The sequence below is a fragment of the Odontesthes bonariensis genome, chromosome 10 (assembly GCF_027942865.1).
Source record: "Odontesthes bonariensis isolate fOdoBon6 chromosome 10, fOdoBon6.hap1, whole genome shotgun sequence".
Classification (NCBI taxonomy): domain Eukaryota; kingdom Metazoa; phylum Chordata; class Actinopteri; order Atheriniformes; family Atherinopsidae; genus Odontesthes; species Odontesthes bonariensis.
Genome location: NC_134515.1, coordinates 4565947 through 4587895, shown reverse-complemented (window position 1 = coordinate 4587895; position 21949 = coordinate 4565947). Strand labels below are relative to the sequence as shown.

Below are 21949 nucleotides of genomic sequence, written 5' to 3'. Positions count from 1 at the left end.
TAGCTTGAAACTGCCGTTTTGACAGGAAATGACGATCTGCGACGTCACGTTACGTTGCATCTTGGGTAGTTTGAGTATGAGTAGTAACCTCATGATGCATACCCAACATTTAGGAGAATCTAGTATGCATCCGGGAACTTCTCGCTTAATCAAACTCGCATACTAACTCAAAAAGTTAGTAGGAGTAGTAGGAGAAGTAGGAGAAGTATGCGGTTTCGAACACAGCAAGTGTTGTTGAAACAAATGAGCAAATGACAGGTTTAAGCTTTTATTGCATTTAAATTAAAATCCCAACTTTTCTAGAAACGATTTGGAATTTTAAAAAAGTATAAACACACTCTCTACATTTTTTTTCTCATGGGAGAGAAGAAGGCTTTCAGCTGTCAGTCAATGAGAAAGAAACCGAGGACGAAAAGAGAAACAAACACAAAACATTCACCTCAGTCGAAGCCTCACAGCCTGAAGACTTAAATAAAACCAGCTGTCATTGGAAATGCGTTTTCTGCTCATCACCCACAGGCTGACAACCAACACATGGTTACAGTGTTTCACACTGAGTAGCACGAGCACGTCATACAGTAATTCACACATTGGTACCGAACTATTTAAAACCTAACCGACAGATGACATAAAATACACAATATTCACATCTTTTCCTATGCACCCCTCAGAATATCTACACGCTGACAGCTAGTGCTTCTTCGTCTTCTCCCTTTTCTTCTTCTCCTGATGTTCACGGATCTTTTTGTGAAATATTCCTGCAAGACAAAAACAAAAAGGAAACGAAACATGAAGTCGCTGCAGAAAAATCCTATTTTTCTGTCTGTCAAACTGCGTTCTCTGCCAACATGATCCCACACTGCTTCAGTAATGTTGAGCTCCGGGCTCTGGGGAGGATTCATCCCTCCATCAGACCTGCTGCCACTGATTTTCAGCCCACTTCTTGTGTCCTTCGGCACAGCTCAGCCTTTTCTCCCTGTTTCCCTTCCTTAAGAACGGCATGACCCAATTGTCAGCCAATTACCCAATCTTAACAGAGAGGGTCCTGCTGACCATCATGTGTCTATCCAAGGAAATATATATTCCTCTCTACCTGCTCCCTCAAACTGTTTACTGTTTACTTCTCAAACTCCATCTCTGGGTCAACAAAGTGCTGCTCCCGACATCAGCTCCCCCCACTGGTCTCAGCCGACAATGACTCTCTCCCCAGTTTCTTTTCCTATTCAGACAATAATAAATCAAAGGGCTTTCCGTGCACGTCCCGTTGTCCGTGAGGGCTCTGACCCGCGATGGCTCCGCCCCCTGGCCCAGGCTGTCGTTACAAACGGGGCTGCCCCTCTTAAGATGGCGCTGCTAAATGCCCGCTCTATTGCAAACAAAACCTTTGTACTGAATGATCTTTTTACCTCAAAAACCTTGGACTTTCTGTTTCTAACTGAGACTTGGCAGAGGCCTATGGATCAGGCCCATCTTATTGAACTATGCCCTCCTGATTGTACGTTTATCTGGGCTCCTAGGCCTTTGGGCAGGGGAGGAGGTCTAGCTGCAGTCTTTAAGAACTGCTTTCAGAGTTGGAGGGTTAGCACTGGTGTTTTGTAAGTTGGGACTGACAGAAGCAACTTTTCGCAACGAAATTTGATATGGATTACCAGTGCACACCAGTAACCACTCCGGTGAGTTGATGATTTTGAAAACGGACGTTTATTGTGCTTTTACGGATCGTTTCCTCTCCTTTTTTGTAGACAAAATAAAAAATATCAGGGATAGCATTATACCCTCCTCCGACCCCCTCTCCAGCCATCAATTTGGGCCATCGATTCTGGATGCCTTCACCCCGATTTCCCTGCAATTTAGTCGGCAGCCTTAACTCCTCAACCAGTTCAGTTGATATCATACCTACATCTGTCCTCAAAAATACTCTTGAAGCTATTGGTCCAAGCCTAGTCACCATCATAAACAATTCCCTGTTATCAGGCTGTGTCCCAACTTACTTTAAACACGCAGTTGTCCAACCACTTCTGAAGAAAGCAAACCTTGATCCATCTGCTCCAAATAACTACAGGCCTATATCAAAACTGCTGTTCATTTAAAAAACTTTAGAGAAAGTTGTTGCCAATCAGCTCACTGCAGTTCTGTCTGCCCATAACATTTTAGATAAATTTCAGTCTGGTTTCCGTCAGATGCATTCTACAGAAACAGCGCTTCTTCAGTCATTTGTGTACTGGTACTGTATTACTTACATATTATACATACATGTGGATATATACTTATTTTTCTTGTTTGTTTTTGTTTGTCTGTTTGTTTGTTTTTTGCTTGGGGAGGGGTGGGTTTCAATACGTAACACTGTTACTAACTATAAAGACTATCCTGTACATCTGTCAACACCTGCTTAAAAACCAATAAAAAGACTTTGAAAAGAAAGGTATTGTTTTTTTTAGGGCTGGACGAGTTAACTCGTTATTATTTAACGCCGGATATGGAATGGAATGGACACCGGAATGGATAGGAAAGTTCAGAGAGACAGGAAGCAGGGGGCAGAGAGAGGGGGAACAACATGCAGCAAAGGGCCGTCCGATGCGGGACTCATACCGGGGCCAGCTGCAGCGAGGACTATAGCCTCTGTACATGGGGCGCCTGCTCAACCCACTACGCCACAAACCACCCCTGTTTTATTATTTATTTTATTATTGTAAAAGTCTTGGTGCTCCCAGGCTTTTATTTTGTATTATTTTGTAAAAGTCTGTTGCACACAGGCTTTTATTTTGTAAAAGTCTGTTGCTCACAGGCTTTTATTTTGTAAAAGTCTGTCGCTCACAGGCTTTTATTTTGTAAAAGTCTGTTGCTCACAGGCTTTTATTTTGTAAAAGTCTGTTGCTCACAGGCTTTTATTTTGTAAAAGTCTGTCGCTCACAGGCTTTTATTTTGTAAAAGTCTGTCGCTCACAGGCTTTTATTTTGTAAAAGTCTGTTGCACACAGGCTTTTATTTTGTAAAAGTCTGTTGCTCACAGGCTTTTATTATTGTAAAAGTCTGTCGCTCACAGGCTTTTATTTGGTAAAAGTCTGTCGCTCACAGGCTTTTATTTTGTAAAAGTCTGTTGCTCACAGGCTTTTATTTTGTAAAAGTGTCGCTCACAGGCTTTTATTTTGTAAAAGTCTGTCGCTCACAGGCTTTCATTTTGTAAAAGTCTGTTGCTCACAGGCTTTTATTTAGTAAAAGTCTGTCGCTCACAGGCTTTCATTTTGTAAAAGTCTGTCGCTCACAGGCTTTCATTTTGTAAAAGTCTGTCGCTCACAGGCTTTCATTTTGTAAAAGTCTGTTGCTCACAGGCTTTTATTTTGTAAAAGTCTGTCGCTCACAGGCTTTCATTTTGTAAAAGTCTGTTGCTCACAGGCTTTTATTTTGTAAAAGTCTGTTGCTCACAGGCTTTCATTTTGTAAAAGTCTGTTGCTCACAGGCTTTTATTATGTAAAAGTCTGTCGCTCACAGGCTTTTATTTTGTAAAAGTCTGTCGCTCACAGGCTTTTATTTTGTAAAAGTCTGTCGCTCACAGGCTTTTATTTGGTAAAAGTCTGTTGCTCACAGGCTTTTATTTTGTAAAAGTCTGTTGCTCACAGGCTTTTATTATGTAAAAGTCTGTCGCTCACAGGCTTTTATTTTGTAAAAGTCTGTCGCTCACAGGCTTTTATTTTGTAAAAGTCTGTCGCTCACAGGCTTTTATTTGGTAAAAGTCTGTCGCTCACAGGCTTTTATTTTGTAAAAGTCTGTTGCTCACAGGCTTTTATTTTGTAAAAGTGTCGCTCACAGGCTTTTATTTTGTAAAAGTCTGTCGCTCACAGGCTTTTATTTAGTAAAAGTCTGTCGCTCACAGGCTTTTATTTTGTAAAAGTCTGTTGCTCACAGGCTTTTATTTTGTAAAAGTCTGTCGCTCACAGGCTTTTATTTGGTAAAAGTCTGTCGCTCACAGGCTTTTATTTTGTAAAAGTCTGTTGCTCACAGGCTTTTATTTTGTAAAAGTGTCGCTCACAGGCTTTTATTTTGTAAAAGTCTGTCGCTCACAGGCTTTTATTTAGTAAAAGTCTGTCGCTCACAGGCTTTTATTTTGTAAAAGTCTGTTGCTCACAGGCTTTTATTTGGTAAAAGTCTGTCGCTCACAGGCTTTTATTTTGTAAAAGTCTGTTGCTCACAGGCTTTTATTTTGTAAAAGTGTCGCTCACAGGCTTTCATTTTGTAAAAATCTGTTGCTCACAGGCTTTTATTTTGTAAAAGTCTGTTGCTGTCTGCTGCGGAACCGGAAAAGAAAGTAATCGGCGGATCCACCAAACATGGAGAAGGGTACGGAACTTTTACTCGGCCTGTAAAAGTCTGTTGCTCACAGGCTTTTATTTTGCAAAAGTCTGTTGCTCAGAGGCTTTTATTTTGCAAAAGTCTGTTGCTCAGAGGCTTTTATTTTGCAAAAGTTTGTTGCTCACAGGCTTTTATTCTGTAAAAGTCTGTTGCTCAGAGGCTTTTATTTTGCAAAAGTCTGTTGCTCAGAGGCTTTTATTTTGCAAAAGTATGTTGCTCACAGGCTTTTATTCTGTAAAAGTCTGTTGCTCACAGGCTTTTATTCTGTAAAAGTCTGTTGCTCAGAGGCTTTTATTTTGCAAAAGTCTGTTGCTCAGAGGCTTTTATTTTGCAAAAGTCTGTTGCTCACAGGCTTTTATTCTGTAAAAGTCTGTTGCTCACAGGCTTTTATTCTGTAAAAGTCTGTTGCTCAGAGGCTTTTATTTTGCAAAAGTCTGTTGCTCACAGGCTTTTATTTTGCAAAAGTCTGTTGCTCACATGCTTTTAATTTGTAAAAGTCTGTTCCTCACAGGCTTTTATTCTGTAAAAGTCTGTTGCTCACAGGCTTTTATTCTGTAAAAGTCTGTTGCTCACAGGCTTTTATTTTGCAAAGGTCTGTTGCTCACAGGCTTTTATTTTGCAAAAGTCTGTTGCTCACAGGCTTTTATTTTGTAAAAGTCTGTTGCTCAGAGGCTTTTATTTTGCAAAAGTCTGTTGCTCAGAGGCTTTTATTTTGCAAAAGTCTGTTGCTCACAGGCTTTTATTATTGTAAAAGTCTGTTGCTCACAGGCTTTTATTTTGCAAAAGTCTGTTGCTCACATGCTTTTAATTTGTAAAAGTCTGTTCCTCACAGGCTTTTATTCTGTAAAAGTCTGTTGCTCACAGGCTTTTATTCTGTAAAAGTCTGTTGCTCACAGGCTTTTATTTTGCAAAGGTCTGTTGCTCACAGGCTTTTATTTTGCAAAAGTCTGTTGCTCACAGGCTTTTATTTTGTAAAAGTCTGTTGCTCAGAGGCTTTTATTTTGCAAAAGTCTGTTGCTCAGAGGCTTTTATTTTGCAAAAGTCTGTTGCTCACAGGCTTTTATTATTGTAAAAGTCTGTTGCTCACAGGCTTTTATTTTGTAAAGGTCTGCTGCTGTCTGCTGTGGAACCGGAAAAGAAAGTAATCGGCGGATCCACCAAACATGGAGAAGGGTACGGAACTTTTACTCGGCCATTTTCATTTTAAAGTTCTTCCAGACGGCGGAGTCGACAGAACCAAAGTCATCTGTAAACACTGCCAAGTTGAATTGTCTTCTCAGCGTAGTAGTTCCAGTCTAAAATATCACTTAAAGGCAAAACACACAACTGATAGCAGCAAGTCATTCAAGGAAACAGACAGTGGAGCGAGGCTTCTACATAAAAACTACAGAAAGATGCTGATGTTAAAAGTGTGTTTGCACAACAAATGTTATGGCACTTTCATTCATATGGCAGCACATTTAAAATAAAACTAAATGCTAAAAGCTATACACTACTTTTGGATTCATTTTTGGATTTTGCGTACAAATGCGATTAATCGTGATTAATCAGGGAAATCAAGTGATTAATGAGATTAAAAACTTTAATCGTTGCCCAGCCCTACTTATTTCCAGAGCAGCTGGATTTCTGACCCCTGTGAGGAGGCAGAAGGTGAAACCCTCACGTCTGTAATCTCTGATGGCGTGTTTTTAGCGGGCGGCGGCTCCAGGCTCACCTTGCTGCGGCTGCAGCTGCTGCTCGGCCTCCTGGATGAACAGGTCGAACATCTGCGTCTGGATGAACTTCTTCACAAAGTGTCGGGTGGTTTTGGACTCGATGGCCTTGTAGAAGCTTCTCTTCTCAAACACCCCGGGCTCCCCCGACCTGCCGTGTTTGACGTAGGAGGAGTAATGGCCGACCGTCCTCACGAAGAAGTGCAGGAAGGCTTCGGACACCACCCGGTTCAGCTCCTCCACCGCTGGAGGAGAACAGAGAAACTCAGCCGGCTGCAGCAGCCTTTCCTTCATCATCCAACGCTTTTTACTCACTTGACGCTTTTTGCCTGTGACTCAGAGCTTCTAACACTTCTGCCTGGAGCTTCGGGGGCAGAATCGAGGGCTCGTCGCCGATCTGGAAAAGGAAAGATTTCACAAGTTTAAAGACGTTTCGACTCGCAGTCGTTTTTCAAATCGGAGGATTCTGCAGGCACTCACCGAAGCGATGAAGGTCTGTTTTTTCCCCTCGGACAAATCCACCAACAGCAGCTGCGATGCACAAAGAAAAGAGCAGAGTGAGAAAGTCTCTCCCCCCCACATTCATCCTTAGAGGAAATTATGATAAAGAATAGTTTGAGGGGTATTATATCGGAAGTTTACAGGTTGCTGACATATTATTCATCAGAAAATGCACAGTATAAGCTAAATGCATGGAAGGAAGACTTGCAATTAGAAGTTTCAGATGGGGAAACAGCCTGTGCTAAGGCTCACACTTTGGCTGTGTTCCAAACCGCATACTTCTCCTCCTTCTCCTACTAACTTTTTGAGTTAGTATGCGAGTTTGAGTAAGCGAGAAGTTCCCAGATGCATCCTAGATTCTCTGAAATGTTGGGTATGCATCATGAGGTTACTACTCATACTCAAACTACCCAAGATGCAACGTAACGTGACATCGCCGATCGTCATTTCCTGTCAAAACAGCTGTTTCAAGCTAGCTACAACGAGGGTAGGTTCACTTCCTGTTTTCAAAACAAAAGCACCAATTGTATCTTAATGGCTTTCCCTATGATAAAAGGCAACAGGGATTTTATTTTGTGAAAATAACCAGAAGTGCGTTGCTCACTGCGGCTAGCTTTAGTAGCGCCGAATTCGCGGGAACAAACGTGGGAACGTTTCTCTCCACAGTCGCCTCAGGCACGCTCAGGACGGGAGATTGGACCGAAAAACAAAAAGTTTTCAGTGTAATCTGTTGGTTTTCTTAGCTAGGAAATTGTTTTTGAATTGGCTCTATATGAACGAATTGGATTATTTTATGAATTATGATTATTATTAATTAATTGAATTCCAATTGGCTTGAATTGGACTTACTATCTAAGTGCCTTGAGATGACATTTGTTGTATTTGGCGCTATATAAATAAAAATGAATTGAATTGAACAAAATGGTAAATAGCCGGTATTTTGTCAGGTTTTCAACACGTTGGGGATCTAAACGACTACTTTCTCGCCTGAAAATGTTTCAAATGTTGCTAAAGTTTACAGAGTTTAGAGCTTAAGAGAAATCAGCTTCGGGCCGGCTGATTTCAGCTCGGGCAGGAGCGAAATGCATTGTGGGTAAACGCTCTGCATACTGGCTGATCGATGAGTATGCAGTATGGAAGTATGCGGTTTCGAACACAGCCATGCAATGCATTTTTGCTACATATAGCGCCACCTATAGGCCAAACGTCACCAAACTTATTTGGACATGAGTCTTTGTTAGAAGTTTGACTTCATAACATCAAATGGTTGCCAAGATATGGCCTCCCTTCCGGTTTGGCGGTGTCAACCTCGAGTTTGATTGGCTTTTATGGAAAAACGGACGCCTAATTAAAAATTCCACACAATAACTTTTGTGCGGCTTGGTCTTAAAGCAATACAATGTAACTTCTCAAAAAGCCCACTCTGGAGCTCCCCCTACAGGCTTGGAGGTAATGTACGGTTACACTGTCGTAAATACAACACCCTTTCGCTTTCACGTTTCACGTTTGTTGACGAACCGGCGAGGAGTCAGAAGGTGCAAGCTATGTCGACCGAGAAGGTAAGAGTACTCAAATGTACCTGGGAGCGTGAGAGGGGTCTATTTTTTTTTGCGGTAGGTGTGCCAGAAAGCAAGTCGAAGTACTTCCGCTCAGCTCCCGGGCCGCTCCAGCAAAGTTACATAGCGCAGTTATTCCAACTCAGACCCCCGAAGGGCATAGGAGACAGGCCAATCGTAATATTAAAACTCATTCTAGCCGCACAATTTTTAAGGTAGAAATGTTACATAGTATTGCTTTAAGAGTCTATGTGCCAAGTTTCGTGAAAATCGGACAATCTCTGTGACCTAAAATGCTTTTTTAAAGGTTTTTGATAAAATTCAAAATGGCGGAAAATGTAAGAATATGCAAATTGTCGTCATTGGATGTCCATGATGTCAATGACGTTGGACTCGTCATGATCCAAGGCTTCCAACGATGCCTCATTTGTGAAATTTGGACCATTATTATTATTATTATTAACTTTATTTGTTATAGAGGGACAGTGTACACTAATTGACATTTTAGAAAGAAAATGTAAATGCACCCAATTATAGCCAAAAGGCTAGTTTCCATTGGTAGTCCCATGGAGTTTGGACCAAAGTTATGCATTTGGATGAACTTTGACGTGTTGGTGGCGCTAGAGAGTAGACTCTTGCGGCATGAAAATTCTTGTTGCTTTGCTGCTAGGCCCCCAATAATGTGGCAATAAAAAGAAAGTCGCTCCGATATTCAAAAACAGCCCCTGAAGCTCAGCTTCCAACCCCCGGAGGAGCCGTTTGGAAGCTTAAACCTCAGGTTTTTATCATATTTATCAGCAGAGTCTTTACAAAGTGGGAGACACCAACAGGTCTGAGAGGATTTCAGGCTTCTCCTCCATAACTCACGTCATCCTGGTCGTCCATCTGGTCCAGCAGGCGCTTCTGGACCCCCAGCAGGTACGGCGTGGGGGCCATCACCACGTCGATCAGGATCTCCGGAACGATGGAGATGAAGGTGTGCTGCCAGGTGAACGGGTAAAGCAGGGCTGCCACCGCGTGAATGACCTGAGATAACGTCCTGCGGACAGACCAGAGCGTCGTCAGGGAAACGGGACTCCTGCATCCTTTCTGCGCTCATTCACATTTAAAAACATCGATTTTACTCCGTCTTTTACCTCCCTGCAGAGTTTGTTGTGGAATATTTTACATTTTACGACTTAATGCAAAACTGAAATGAACGAGAAGCCTTTAGTAAATGTTGCTAATTCCAATCTTTATTCACAGCTTCATTCCACCAACGCCTGTGACTTTAAATCAGAAGAAACAGAAGAAGTCTGGAAGGTGTGCGAAATGAAAGATGCTTTAAACAAAATGTGTTTCATGTTTTTGACTCATCAGCTTCATTTCTTTTGTTGACTTACGTCCGTTTTAACCATGGGCGTCAACTGGGTATGGCAGCTGCCACACCTTGGCTCCAGGGGAAAATGTAAATGTTCGTTTTTCTTTTTAAAAATACATTTATGGAATTACTCTGTGTCAATTTGTAATGATTATTCTATTTTTTAATACATATAAATTAACTACAAATTAAATTCTGAACAACACAATCAATTTATCTAAGTATCATCTTCCCCAACACTTGTATCCCCTTTTGAAATGTGGTTTTCAACACGTTGGGGATCTAAACGACTACTTTCTCACCTGAAAATGTTTCAAATGTTGCTAAAGTTTACAGAGTTTAGAGCTTAAGCGAAATCAGCTTCAGGCCGGCTGATTTCGGCTCGGCCAGGAGCGAAATGCATTGTGGGTAAACGCTCTGCATACTGTCTGATCGATGAGTATGTAGTATGCAGTATGTAGTATGTAGTATGTAGTATGCGGTATGTAGTATGCAGTATGTAGTATGTAGTATGCGGTATGTAGTATGCAGTATGTAGTATGCGGTATGCAGTATGTGGTATGCAGTATGTGGTATGCAGTATGTAGTATGCAGTATGTAGTATGTAGTATGCAGTATGCAGTATGTAGTATGCAGTATGTAGTATGCAGTATGTAGTATGTAGTATGCAGTATGCAGTATGTAGTATGCAGCATGTAGTATGCAGTATGTAGTATGCAGTATGTAGTATGCAGTATGCGGTATGTAATATGTAGTATGCAGTATGTAGTATGTAGTATGCAGTATGTAGTATGCAGTATGTAGTATGCAGTATGTAGTATGCAGTATGTAGTATGTAGTATGCAGTATGTAGTATGCAGTATGTAGTATGCAGTATGCAGTATGTATTATGTAGTATGTAGTATGCAGTATACAGTATGTAGTATGCAGTATGTAGTATGCAGTATGCAGTATGTAGTATGTAGTATGCAGTTTGCAGTATGTAGTATGTAGTATGCAGTATGCAGTATGTAGTATGTAGTATGCAGTTTGCAGTATGTAGTATGTAGTATGCAGTATGCAGTATGTAGTATGCAGTATGTAGTATGCAGTATGCAGTATGTAGTATGTAGTATGCAGTATGCAGTATGTAGTATGCAGTATGCAGTATGTAGTATGCAGTATGTAGTATGCAGTATGTAGTATGCAGTTTGCAGTATGTAGTATGTAGTATGCAGTATGTAGTATGTAGTATGTAGTATGCAGTATGTAGTATGTAGTATGTTGTATGCAGTATGCAGTATGTAGTATGTAGTATGCAGTATGCAGTATGTAGTATGCAGTATGCAGTATGTAGTATGTAGTATGTAGTATGCAGTATGTAGTATGTAGTATGCAGTATGTAGTATGCAGTATGTAGTATGCAGTATGCAGTATGTAGTATGCAGTATACAGTATGTAGTATGCAGTATGTAGTATGCAGTATGCAGTATGTAGTATGTAGTATGCAGTTTGCAGTATGTAGTATGTAGTATGCAGTATGCAGTATGTAGTATGTAGTATGCAGTTTGCAGTATGTAGTATGTAGTATGCAGTATGCAGTATGTAGTATGTAGTATGCAGTATGTAGTATGTAGTATGTAGTATGCAGTATGCAGTATGTAGTATGTAGTATGCAGTATGCAGTATGTAGTATGCAGTATGCAGTTTGCAGTATGTAGTATGTAGTATGTAGTATGCAGTATGTAGTATGTAGTATGCAGTATGCAGTATGTAGTATGTAGTATGTAGTATGCAGTATGCAGTATGTAGTATGTAGTACGCAGTATGTAGTATGTAGTATGCAGTATGCAGTATGCAGTATGTAGTATGCAGTATGTAGTATGTAGTATGCAGTTTGCAGTATGTAGTATGTAGTATGTAGTATGCAGTATGCAGTATGTAGTATGTAGTATGTAGTATGCAGTTTGCAGTATGTAGTATGTAGTATGTAGTATGCAGTATGTCGTATGCAGTATGTAGTATGTAGTATGCAGTTTGCAGTATGTAGTATGTAGTATGTAGTATGTAGTATGTAGTATACAGTTTGCAGTATGTAGTATGTAGTATGTAGTATGCAGTATGTCGTATGCAGTATGTAGTATGTAGTATGCAGTTTGCAGTATGTAGTATGTAGTATGTAGTATGCAGTATGTCGTATGCAGTATGTAGTATGTAGTATGCAGTTTGCAGTATGTAGTATGTAGTATGTAGTATGTAGTATGTAGTATACAGTTTGCAGTATGTAGTATGTAGTATGTAGTATGTAGTATGCAGTATGTAGTATGCAGTATGTAGTATGTAGTATGTAGTATGTAGTAGGCGGTTTCGAACACAGCGTCAGTCTCTACAACGTGTCCTGGGTCTTCCCCGGGGCCTCCTCCCAGTGGGACGGGCCCGGAACACCTCACCGGGGAGGCGTCCAGGAGGCATCCTAACCAGATGCCCGAGCCACCTCAACTGACTCCTCTCGATGCGGAGGAGCAGCGGTTCTACTCCGAGCCCCTCCCGGATGACCGAGCTTCTCACCCTATCTCTAAGGGAGAGCCCAGACACCCTGCGGAGGAAACTCATTTCGGCCGCTTGTATTCGCGATCTCGTTCTTTCGGTCACTACCCACAGCTCGTGACCATAGGTGAGGGTAGGAACATAGACTGACCGGTAAATCGAGAGCTTCGCCTTCTGGCTCAGCTCCTTCTTCACCACGACGGGCCGGTGCAGAGCCCGCATCACTGCAGACGCCGCACCGATCCGTCTGTCAATCTCCCGCTCCATTCGTCCCTCACTCGTGAACAAGACCCCGAGATACTTGAACTCCTCCACTTGGGGAAGGATCTCATTCCCGACCCGGAGAGGGCATTCCACCCTTTTCCGATTCCAGATTCCCTGAATGCTTTAATGATATTCTGCTCTGCAGAGGGAGAAATATGCAGATCTCTTTGGATCTCTGGAGATCCTCTGAGCATCATCAGACTCGGCCCTTCTTTATCGTTCTTCTTTAACTCATAATAAGCCCTAAATCAGCCCTGAGCCAAAAAACGGACGTACAGTAACAAACCAATGAAATGAATATGAGACAAAACATGAAATATTTTGGGTTAATACCGTCTGCAGTGGCATAAAGTCAAAGAACACTGGAAAAAATGTCCCTCCAAATAAAAGTAAAAAAAACAACAAATAAAAGACGTTTTTGCTTGAAATAAGCAAAAGGAAATCTGCCAATGGAACTAGTGAAAATCGGCTTGTCAAGATTTCTTGAAATAAGATGTGATATTTAGGACTTTTGAGATAAAAGTGATCTTGAAATTAGCTTAAAAACCTCTTCAAATGAAAAAAAAAAGCTTGTTTCATATGAAATATGACTCAAAACAAGATGTTTTCAATAATTTTTCATTTAACAAGATATTCCAGATGTATTGTATTAAAACAAGTCCCTATATCTGGCTGAAATGGTGCTTGTTAGGCAGTTGTGTCTTATATTAAGTGTAATGAGATACTCAATGAGACAAATATACTTGGTAAGATTTAGATTTTTTCCAGTGAATTCCGCATAATTTCTGATTCATTGTTGTATTTGCAGTTTAATCTGCGTTTAAAGTCGGTGTTTCACACATATTTCTGTCAGCTAAAAGTGTAAAACAGAACTTTGCTGTGATGGCCACACAGGAAGCTGCGGTCAGCGTCTGGAAAAGCTTTGATTCATGACTGTGGAAGCAACCTTTCATTTCTGTTTGAGCGTGAACGCCTCCGCGGCGCCGAGGCGTGACAGCGTGAAGGCGAGCGCGACGTACCCGAGTTCCTCCGCTATGAAGATGATCCGCCTCTCCAGGACGGCGGCAGCAAACACCTGCAGCACCTCCATGTCCGTCAGGCAGCCGAACAGGGTGCCGAAGTTGACGTGTTCGAGCCAAGAATCCAGCGGCCGGGTCAGACTGAAGGTCTGTGAGAGGGTCACAAACACATCAGCAGAGTTTCTCAGCAGACGGGACACAGAATTCATGCCCTGCTGTCTGCTTCTCAGCCTTATTTAAGCTCTGAAGTGGATGAAAAGCAGGTTAGTTTCAGCGGTGAGATGTTGTAAACATTTAGAACAGCAGCCTCCGTGAGGTCTGAGGCCTGCTGGGAAAAATGTTTCTGTTCCGAGGTAAGGTTTGGGCAACACAGGACAGGTCGAGGCACAGCTGCACACAAACACACCCACCACCAACAGATCCGCAGCTCCACTGCACGCACGCAGTGTTTTCTTAAAGGGATAGTTTGCCTCTTTTGACATGGAGCTGTATTACATCCCATATTAGCAACATCATTTATGAACATTGGGCCTCATGCAAGAACCATTCATCCGCACAGATTTTTTCTTAAATCGTCCGTACGAATGATTTAAGAGAATTTGCGCATTCACCAATTTTAAATTAATTAATTAATGATTATTTTTAATGTTTTATTCCTTTTTAATGATTTTATTGCCTTCTTGTGATTTTATGGAGCTGTAAAGCACTTTGAATTACCTTGTGTACGAATTGTGCTCTATAAATAAAATGCCAATCTTTTCGTATTTTACGTTTTCTTTCAGGTACGAACAGAATTTACGAGCGATCCGGACCTGTCGTAGGAGTTTCGTAAAACAGTCCACTGTTCTTCCAATCAAAGTTTGCTTGACTAATGGATTGTATATTTAATTACTTTGAAGCAAACATAAATAAATATATACATTACACCCCATAATGATGCTGAAATTATTCTGTTTGACTTAAATTATGCACTAATTGAAGGTTAATTTGACTCTGTATCACTGCCTGCTGCCGACAGCCGTGCCTGTTACGGTGTTTGCTGCTCAGTCTGCACTTCGGTCTACACAACAGGCAGTGATACGAAGGGAGAGAAAATAGGGCCAAGCGATTGTGAGGTCTGACTTTTTCCTGGAGAACGATTTTGTGATGCAAATGTATTACTCTTTTGAACGTATATTGTTCTGAGAAGCGAAACGCTTTATTTTTTAAACCCCAGCCAACTAGCCGGACTACCTTCATCAACAGCAAAACGAGGCTGGAACTCTGCTCACAGGACGCAGCAGGGGGTAAGAAGATGTTCAGAAATGATGTTGCTGATATGGGATGCCATACAGCTTCATGTCAAAAGAGGCGAACTGTCCCTTTAAGTGCAAGATTTCCAACAGAGCTGCACTAGATATTGATCCAGTCTGACGATGCAATGTGCAGGAAGTCAATCTGAAACTTTTCAGCTGCTTGGTTCAGAAGGAAAAGTTTCATGAGACCATGAGGAGGGTAAATTATGAATAAAAATACAACAGATATTTAGGCAGATTTACAGGATTTACAGAATAAACTATCTCCACCCAACTCCAGCCTCACAATGAATTTGCTGTTTTGGACAGCAGAAGCTGTGCAGCTCACTTAAAAAAAAAAAAAGACTTTCTTTTATTTTTCTAACCCAGCGTTCCAGAAACGAGCATCAGTGGAGCGTCGCCCCCGGCATCTCTATCTGTGTCAGGCTTCAGAAAGTTTCCTTTCAGGGTTTCTTTTAATCATTTTATGACCAAAAGAAACCAGACTCGCTTTGAATTGTTCGATTTGATTAAAAAAAAGAGTAAACGACCCGTTTCCCCACCAGAATCCCTTCAGAATGCCGTCGGTTTGGCGCTCTGAGCCTCCACATCAGAGGAAATGAAGAGCTGCACAGCACTGCAGCTCTAAGGCTTTAAACTGCCGTCACCTCCACTGTTTCACCTGCAGGTAAAGTGAAACTGAATGAAGGTTTTACTCCCGCTTTAATCAGGAAGTGGGTCTGCACCCAGTAGTGGGTGTTTTTAGCAGCGTCAGCGAGCGCTTCGGCGTTCAGGTTCCTTTTCTCCTCCAGATAAGACGACCTCTGGGTTCCTCTCCGTCCTGATTATCCGACGGCTGTTTCCACATTCCCTTATCGCAGCAGAACTCTGACAGAACAATGTTATCACGGAGAAAGAAAAACGACGTGCTGAGCTCTGAAACTGGTAATAAAACTTAGAGGGAGAAGATCTCTTCAATCGGACCGAGTTTCCCCGTCAGAGAACATGAAGCCGGCTGCGAATCAGGCCGGTTTTATGCTTAAAGCGGACTCAACGTGAGCTGCTCTGGGTGTTAAGAGAAGGACAGAAAGGACAGACTTCATAATAAATACACATCAGAGAAGAAGGAGGGAGGGGGGGTGTTGCTCTGACCTCAGTGCCCGACTCAGGAAAGAAGATCTTAATCTCCACTTTGTGCCCGGGAGCTGGGAACGGAGTCTCTCTCAGCTTCTGCATCAGCGGGTAGATCATCGCCATGGAGATCTGCCGCCGCTTCTCCACCTCGTCGAATATCTGCAGACAGGGGAGAACACGCACTCATGATGCAGCCGCCTCGCATCCAGCATCCTGGAACACGTGAAAACAGGTTCAAGCACAGGTCAAACGAGCGTCTGCGGGTGTGGATCGACTCTGCGAGCGCAAAGCTTTTCACGCACCGAGCCGAACTCCCCGGTGAGACAAAATTTTGACTTCGATACGATACCTGTGCTCCAGTGGCGGCTGCTGACAGGGGAAGCCCATATTAGCGTTCAGGGTTGTAGTGGCTCGTGCCATCCCAAAGCAGAAGATAGCAAAGTTAAAAAGTGTCTAGTATGACAAGTATGCCCAGCAAATACACAGAAAGAAGGTATAGACTTTGAAAAAACGCAGCAAGGCCAAAATCAAGTATGATGGAATCTAAGGCCTGTAAATGGCTGGATCAGAATCTGTGGAGCATTTTTTCTCTCTCATGATGGACAAACACTAACTCCAATCATCACGACACAGCCCCTCATATTGACACGCCCACGTCTAATCTACCCCCAGAGACGTCGAGCAGCCTCGGAAGTGATGAGTTTTTGTCGATTTAGCCAATGATGACCTAGAATTGTAGAAAAAAACTTGACTCTCCCGCCCCCTCCTGAAGCCGGGCAGCCCTCGGCTCTGAAGCCTGGCTGTTAGTGGCGGCTTCATAACATGATTTCAGAACAAATCACTTCATTAAGCTACAGGACAACATGTTGTAGTTATGAAAGTAAATGCAGTATTGGGAATATCTTGTGTTTTGTGAATAACTGTGTTATCGTCAATTTAACATTGAAGATGGAGCAGTTTCACCAGAGAATGGGAGAGGCTGTCCGGCTTCCCGTGTTGTCTCTGAATAGCCGCGGCTGCTGTGCTCATGCAGCGGTGAGTCGAGCGTAGTGTTGGACGGTATACCGATACGAGATACCCTGATGCAAAAAACGATACGATACGTTCCTTTTTTAGTATCTATGCTTCTCATAAAATAACCTTCTGTGTCTGTGCAGTGTGTATCGGTTCAGTATCGAGGTATTTATGGCAGGTGCTCCCAGCTCCCTCTCCGTCGGTCGTACTCGTTAACTTTTGTTTGATCCACACTCACAGAAACTGAGGTTTGACTTCAGCCGGTCCACAGTGAGGGAGAAACTAAGGTGCCATTTATACTAATCTGTTTCTATATCGTTTCTATCGCGGATGCACTGTCCATTTACATTAAAATACTGGAATACGACTTCATAGGTGGAAGGATTCAAAGACGCCGGAGCCCACGTAAGCATTCGCATACGATGCTGATTTTAGCAGTTGTAAACGGTGAGAAACGAGGATCCGCAGTGCTGAGCTCTAGCTACTCGGCTTTTATAATGAGAACCCAGCCACAGCAGCAACGCAAGCCGTACATGGAGCGCCGCTTTTGGGTTAGACCGGGAAGAAGCAGCGCATGGTGGGACAATTTCGTGGACCAAGTTGTTGTCGCCGAAGAATGGCGCGAGAACTTTCGAATGTCCAGAGCAGCCCTGATAAATCTGTTAATATAAAGCAGTTGCTCATGCTCCAGATGTGATGGCTGATTAGTCATGTGACTAGCGAATCAGCCGATCCCCGTTTCAGAGTAAATGTAAATAGTTTGCAAGACGCCGACACGAAGAAATGGTGAAATGAATTAATGTAAACAGAGCCTAAGTGAACCCTCAAGAGGGTCAACGCACTGAAAAACTGAGCAGCTGTATGAAAGCGGAGGTTTTTGTCAGCTTGCTGATCTGGATAAAATGTCCTCTAACCCTGGATTAGAGAACTTTCCACAGGCACACTCAGGACGGGAGATTGGACTGAAGACAAGTTTCAGTGCAATCTGTTGGTTTCCTGAGCTCGGAAACTGTTTTTGAATTGGCTCTATGTGAATGAATTGGATTATTTTGTAAATAATTATGATTACAATGAATTGAACACCAATTGGCTTGAATTGGACTTTATTATTTAAGTGCCTTGAGATGACATTTGTTGTATTTGGCGCTATATAAATAAAAATGAATTGAATTGAATTCATCTATTTCCACTATTTCTATATATTTTTTATCTTTGTATGGTCTCTTTCGTCTTTTATGACTTTATAATGATTAATTTGTTTTATTGGTGGCGTTTTCTTATAATTGTTTTTATGTATTTGATTGTAAAGCACTTTGTGATTTTTATCTTGTGAAAGGTGCTATATAAATAAAGTTTACTTACTTACTTCTCAGGGCTCACAAACATGTTGTAATCGAATTAGATAAGAAAGAAAATCAAGTTGTGTCTCTCCTTTAAGGTCAAAGTGAGGCTCGTAGCTGCTGCCTTCTGCTCTGGATTACGCCGAGATGTTTACATGCTGTTTACATGCATCAGATGCAGTTTATCATGAGCTCTACGGTTTATGATAAATTCTAAATCTCCGACTCTCCCGTCGGTCGCTCGTCTCCGTCTCCACAAAGACTCGATCGTTGGTCTGCTTCCGCTTTCAGGAAGCTGGTTTACCAAAATGCATTCAGAACTATTTCATGTGACTCAGTGGGGTCACATGGCACTGAAAGGATCGGATTATTAGCTAAATTACAATCAGACTGAGTTATTAAGTGCATGTAGACACCTTAATCTGACTAAGAATTGGATCGGATGGGATTCAGACCCCGAGATAACTGGGTTGAAAGTCACTCTAAACCTGCTTGTAGACGCTGAAGCTCGTGGTGAATCAGACTTTGCGTTCTGCGCATGCTCCAGATGTTTTCCCGGGGTCGTGACCCGGAAGTCAAAGGAGACGATATTCCTGTTGTTGTCGCCGTCAGAAAGAAACAAACAACGCGATGGAGAATGCTCCGTTGGGCATCGAGTTTGTGCAACAAGCAGCTCATCACAGACCAAATGTAGAGGGACGTAGCTTCATCTGGCTCTGCGTTCTCCATCTTTCTCCAACGCCTGAGTTTGTTGTTGTTGTTGGTGGTGAAGAGGTCAACAGGAAGTGGCTCTATTAGCAACAGCTGGAATGGGTACAGCGCCACCTATCATACCGGGGTATGACACGCTTTGTGCCTCTGATCCCATTCATTCACCGCCATATATCCAAGGAGAATTACCCTCGCACAGCTCATTCTTATTGTAATTTAGCCAATAATCCGATCCTTTCAGAGCCATGTGACCCCACTGAGAGAGAGCAGGAAAAGTTAACATGTTTTTGATCCGTGATATCTGTGTAGTGGTTTTAGGGTTCATTTATTTTGCTTTATCTGAATTCTGTGTTATTTTGAAGCCTTTGTATCCTGCTCCGAGAGATTTGATCTGAATTAAACTTTGTTTACATTGACCTAAACACAGATGAAGAGCGTTTTTATTCAGCCTTTGCAGAAGATGATGAAAACCTTGTTTTTAACAGATAAAGTTGATGCCATGACGTGATGAAATGTGATGAAATGTAATCTGAGGTTTGTTTACGACATGTTTGTCAGTTTGTCAGCACTTAGAGGAGCACACCAACGTGAACCCACGTCAGGAAATGGGTGTAAAGACGCTTCTGATGGTGTGGAGTCCCACCTTAGAGAAGAGGCCGAAGCAGGCCAGCGTGCTGATGATGCAGTAAGCCTCCGGTGGCCGAGCTCCTTTCCCTCCCGGCTGCAGGTCGGAAAGTTAAAAAAAAAGTGTTTTTAAACGAGCATCAACAGTTATTTTGGAATGACGGCGAGAGTTGAATCTGCGCACTGACCAGTAACCTCCTGCAGTATCCGTTCCTCCTGCTGCCGTCAATCTCAGTCAGAACAAACGAGAAGGTCTCACTAGAAGAGGGCAAAAAGGAAACACTCAGAGGGGCAAACAGGACCAGAAACACGGAGAGGAGCAGGTGGTAGGCAGCAGGTACCTGTGGTATTCAGTCAGAGGAGCCCAGCTGATGCCCTCTGGGAAACAGAAGAGAGTGATCGCCTTCAGGGTCTTCTCCTCCTCCTCCTTCTGAGATCTCGCCATCCCGTCTCTCTGAAAGTAAACACCTCAACATTCGTTCATTCAAGCAGCTTCCGTGGTTTAAAGCAGTAACAGGCCCCCCAGATCTCCATCTTAAAGGGATAGTTCGCCTCTTTTGACATGCAGCTGTATTATATCCCATATTAGCGATATCATTTATGGCTTGAAGTACCAGTTTGCTAATCTTGATGGAAAAATTAGTGAATGTGACTCTCTTTGTTCAATTGTTACCATTTTATACGCCGTAAAATGAAAGGGAGAGTAACAGCTTGGAGGGTATGTTAGCGCAGTTATCCAGACACATGTTTCTGTGTACATCTGTATGTGTGTAACAGTGCTGGAATTACTTTCTATGCATCTCCCTGATAAAAACAAAATTAAAAAAGAGCAGCTGTATGCGGGACCGAGATGTGCGCACGTTGGATGTGCGCACGTTGGGGCATGCGCTGGACGTCGTAGTCGCGCAGCTCTGCCCACATGCACGATACCCTCTGCGCACGTACGAGCACACAATAACCCCAATGCGGAGGGGTTTTCGAAAATTTCTAGGGGGCGCCACTGAGCCATTTTGCTCCGCCCACACATGATACCCTTTACATACGTACGAGGTCGACAGGCTGGACGTGTCTGCCAAGTTTCATGACTTTGCGATGATGATAAGGCTTTCAAACCACAAACGCCATCACACGATTTTCACCGCCTGGCCACGCCCACACCAATCAGAGTTTGGAAAACTTTCTCCATCATTCTTCGCCCCCCCATGTCTTAAGAGTAACCTGGCCAAGTTGGAAGTCTGTAGCATTAAATCTGTAGGACGAGTTCGATCATATGCAGGTGTGGAATATAATGGGACCAAAACGCACCTTCCATCCAAAATGGCCGCCTTCCTGTGGACGTGGGACCATGGCAGCATGAGACCTTTTTGTGCGTCTGGGCATGATGAATGAGTGTACCGAATTTCGTCATCCCACGCGAAACTAAGCCCAATGCGGGGACAATTTTTAAGCATCGTAGGGGGCGCTACAGAGTCAATGAGCAACTCCCAAAAATATAAAGTTTAGATTCTTTCATGCCGTCGACTGGCAGGTGGCGCTCGCAAAATTTCCTGAGTTTTCGAGCACGTTTTGCAAAGAATAAGAATAATGGAGAAAAAAAATAACATATACAGATACAATAGGGTCCTTGCAGTTTCACTGCTCGGTCCCTAAATATTCAATCTGAAGAAGCTTCCCTGACATCATTTCCTGAACTGAACCCCGCCGGACTGACCTTGGGAAACTGGTAAGTGATCTGAGGCTCGTAGCTTTTCCCGTCTTTGCTCTTGAGGCTGACCACCACCAGATACTCAAAGAAGTACTGTCCACTGACGCAGCGGGGCTGCCTGGACGTGTCGCCTGCTGCCGCCGGGCTCAGCAGCTCCGCAGGTTCAGGGTCTTTAACTTCTGCACAGAGAGAAAAACACAAAAACATCTTAGATATAACTGAACTCTGCTGGAAATATAAAGCCAGCAGAGCTCTTAGATCCAAGGACTCAGGTCAGCTGGTCCAGTCCAGAGTCCAGACTAAACATGGAGAAGCAGCATTTAGCTGTTATGCTGCAAACAAGTGGAACAAACTGCCAGTGGAGATTAAACTTTCACCAAATGGAGACATTTTTAAATCCAGGTTAAAAACATTTCTGTTCTCATGTGTCTATGCATGAAATCTGCACGATATCTTTGAACTTATCTGGACTGTTGCTTGTTCTTAAATTCATTTGAAATATTTTATTTGTTTCTCTTTATATTCATTTATGTATTTTTAATGCTTCTTACACTCCCTGCTGCAATGCTTTTACTTTATGTAAAGCACTTTGAATAGTTTTATACATGAAATGTGCTATAAATAAATTTGATTTGATTTTGATTTGATTTGAAAGACTTGTTATTGTAAGGAACTAAACACCCGAACACATATTGTTCTCTGAAACACACTCATTCAGTGTCTTTCTTGCATCTGTATGGAAGCAGAGCTCTGCAGTCGGGTCAAGTTTAGCCCATCTTGGCACAGATAGCCTCACTCTGAAGTTGAAAAACGCTCTTTTTAAAGAAAGATTACTGATTAACACGCTGCTTCATGTTTGTCTT

At 42.5% G+C, this 21949-nt stretch overlaps 1 protein-coding gene across 3 annotated transcripts in view; it reads right to left on the bottom strand.

Annotated features, from left to right (window-relative positions):
- Positions 1 to 254: 254 nt before the first annotated feature.
- dennd2da (DENN/MADD domain containing 2Da) overlaps positions 255 to 21949 on the bottom strand; it is a 67675-nt gene continuing 45980 nt past the window's right edge. For all 3 annotated transcript variants that reach the window (XM_075475999.1, XM_075476000.1, XM_075476001.1), the window contains 11 exons: positions 21093 to 21265; positions 19723 to 19835; positions 19570 to 19639; positions 19401 to 19478; positions 15711 to 15851; positions 13285 to 13433; positions 8983 to 9154; positions 6539 to 6589; positions 6374 to 6455; positions 6061 to 6303; positions 255 to 758 (listed from right to left, as the gene is read on the bottom strand). In XM_075475999.1, coding sequence (XP_075332114.1) covers positions 691 to 758; positions 6061 to 6303; positions 6374 to 6455; positions 6539 to 6589; positions 8983 to 9154; positions 13285 to 13433; positions 15711 to 15851; positions 19401 to 19478; positions 19570 to 19639; positions 19723 to 19835; positions 21093 to 21265 — 1340 coding nt within the window. In that variant the 3' untranslated portion in view covers positions 255 to 690. The remainder of the gene's footprint in view (positions 759 to 6060; positions 6304 to 6373; positions 6456 to 6538; positions 6590 to 8982; positions 9155 to 13284; positions 13434 to 15710; positions 15852 to 19400; positions 19479 to 19569; positions 19640 to 19722; positions 19836 to 21092; positions 21266 to 21949) is intronic.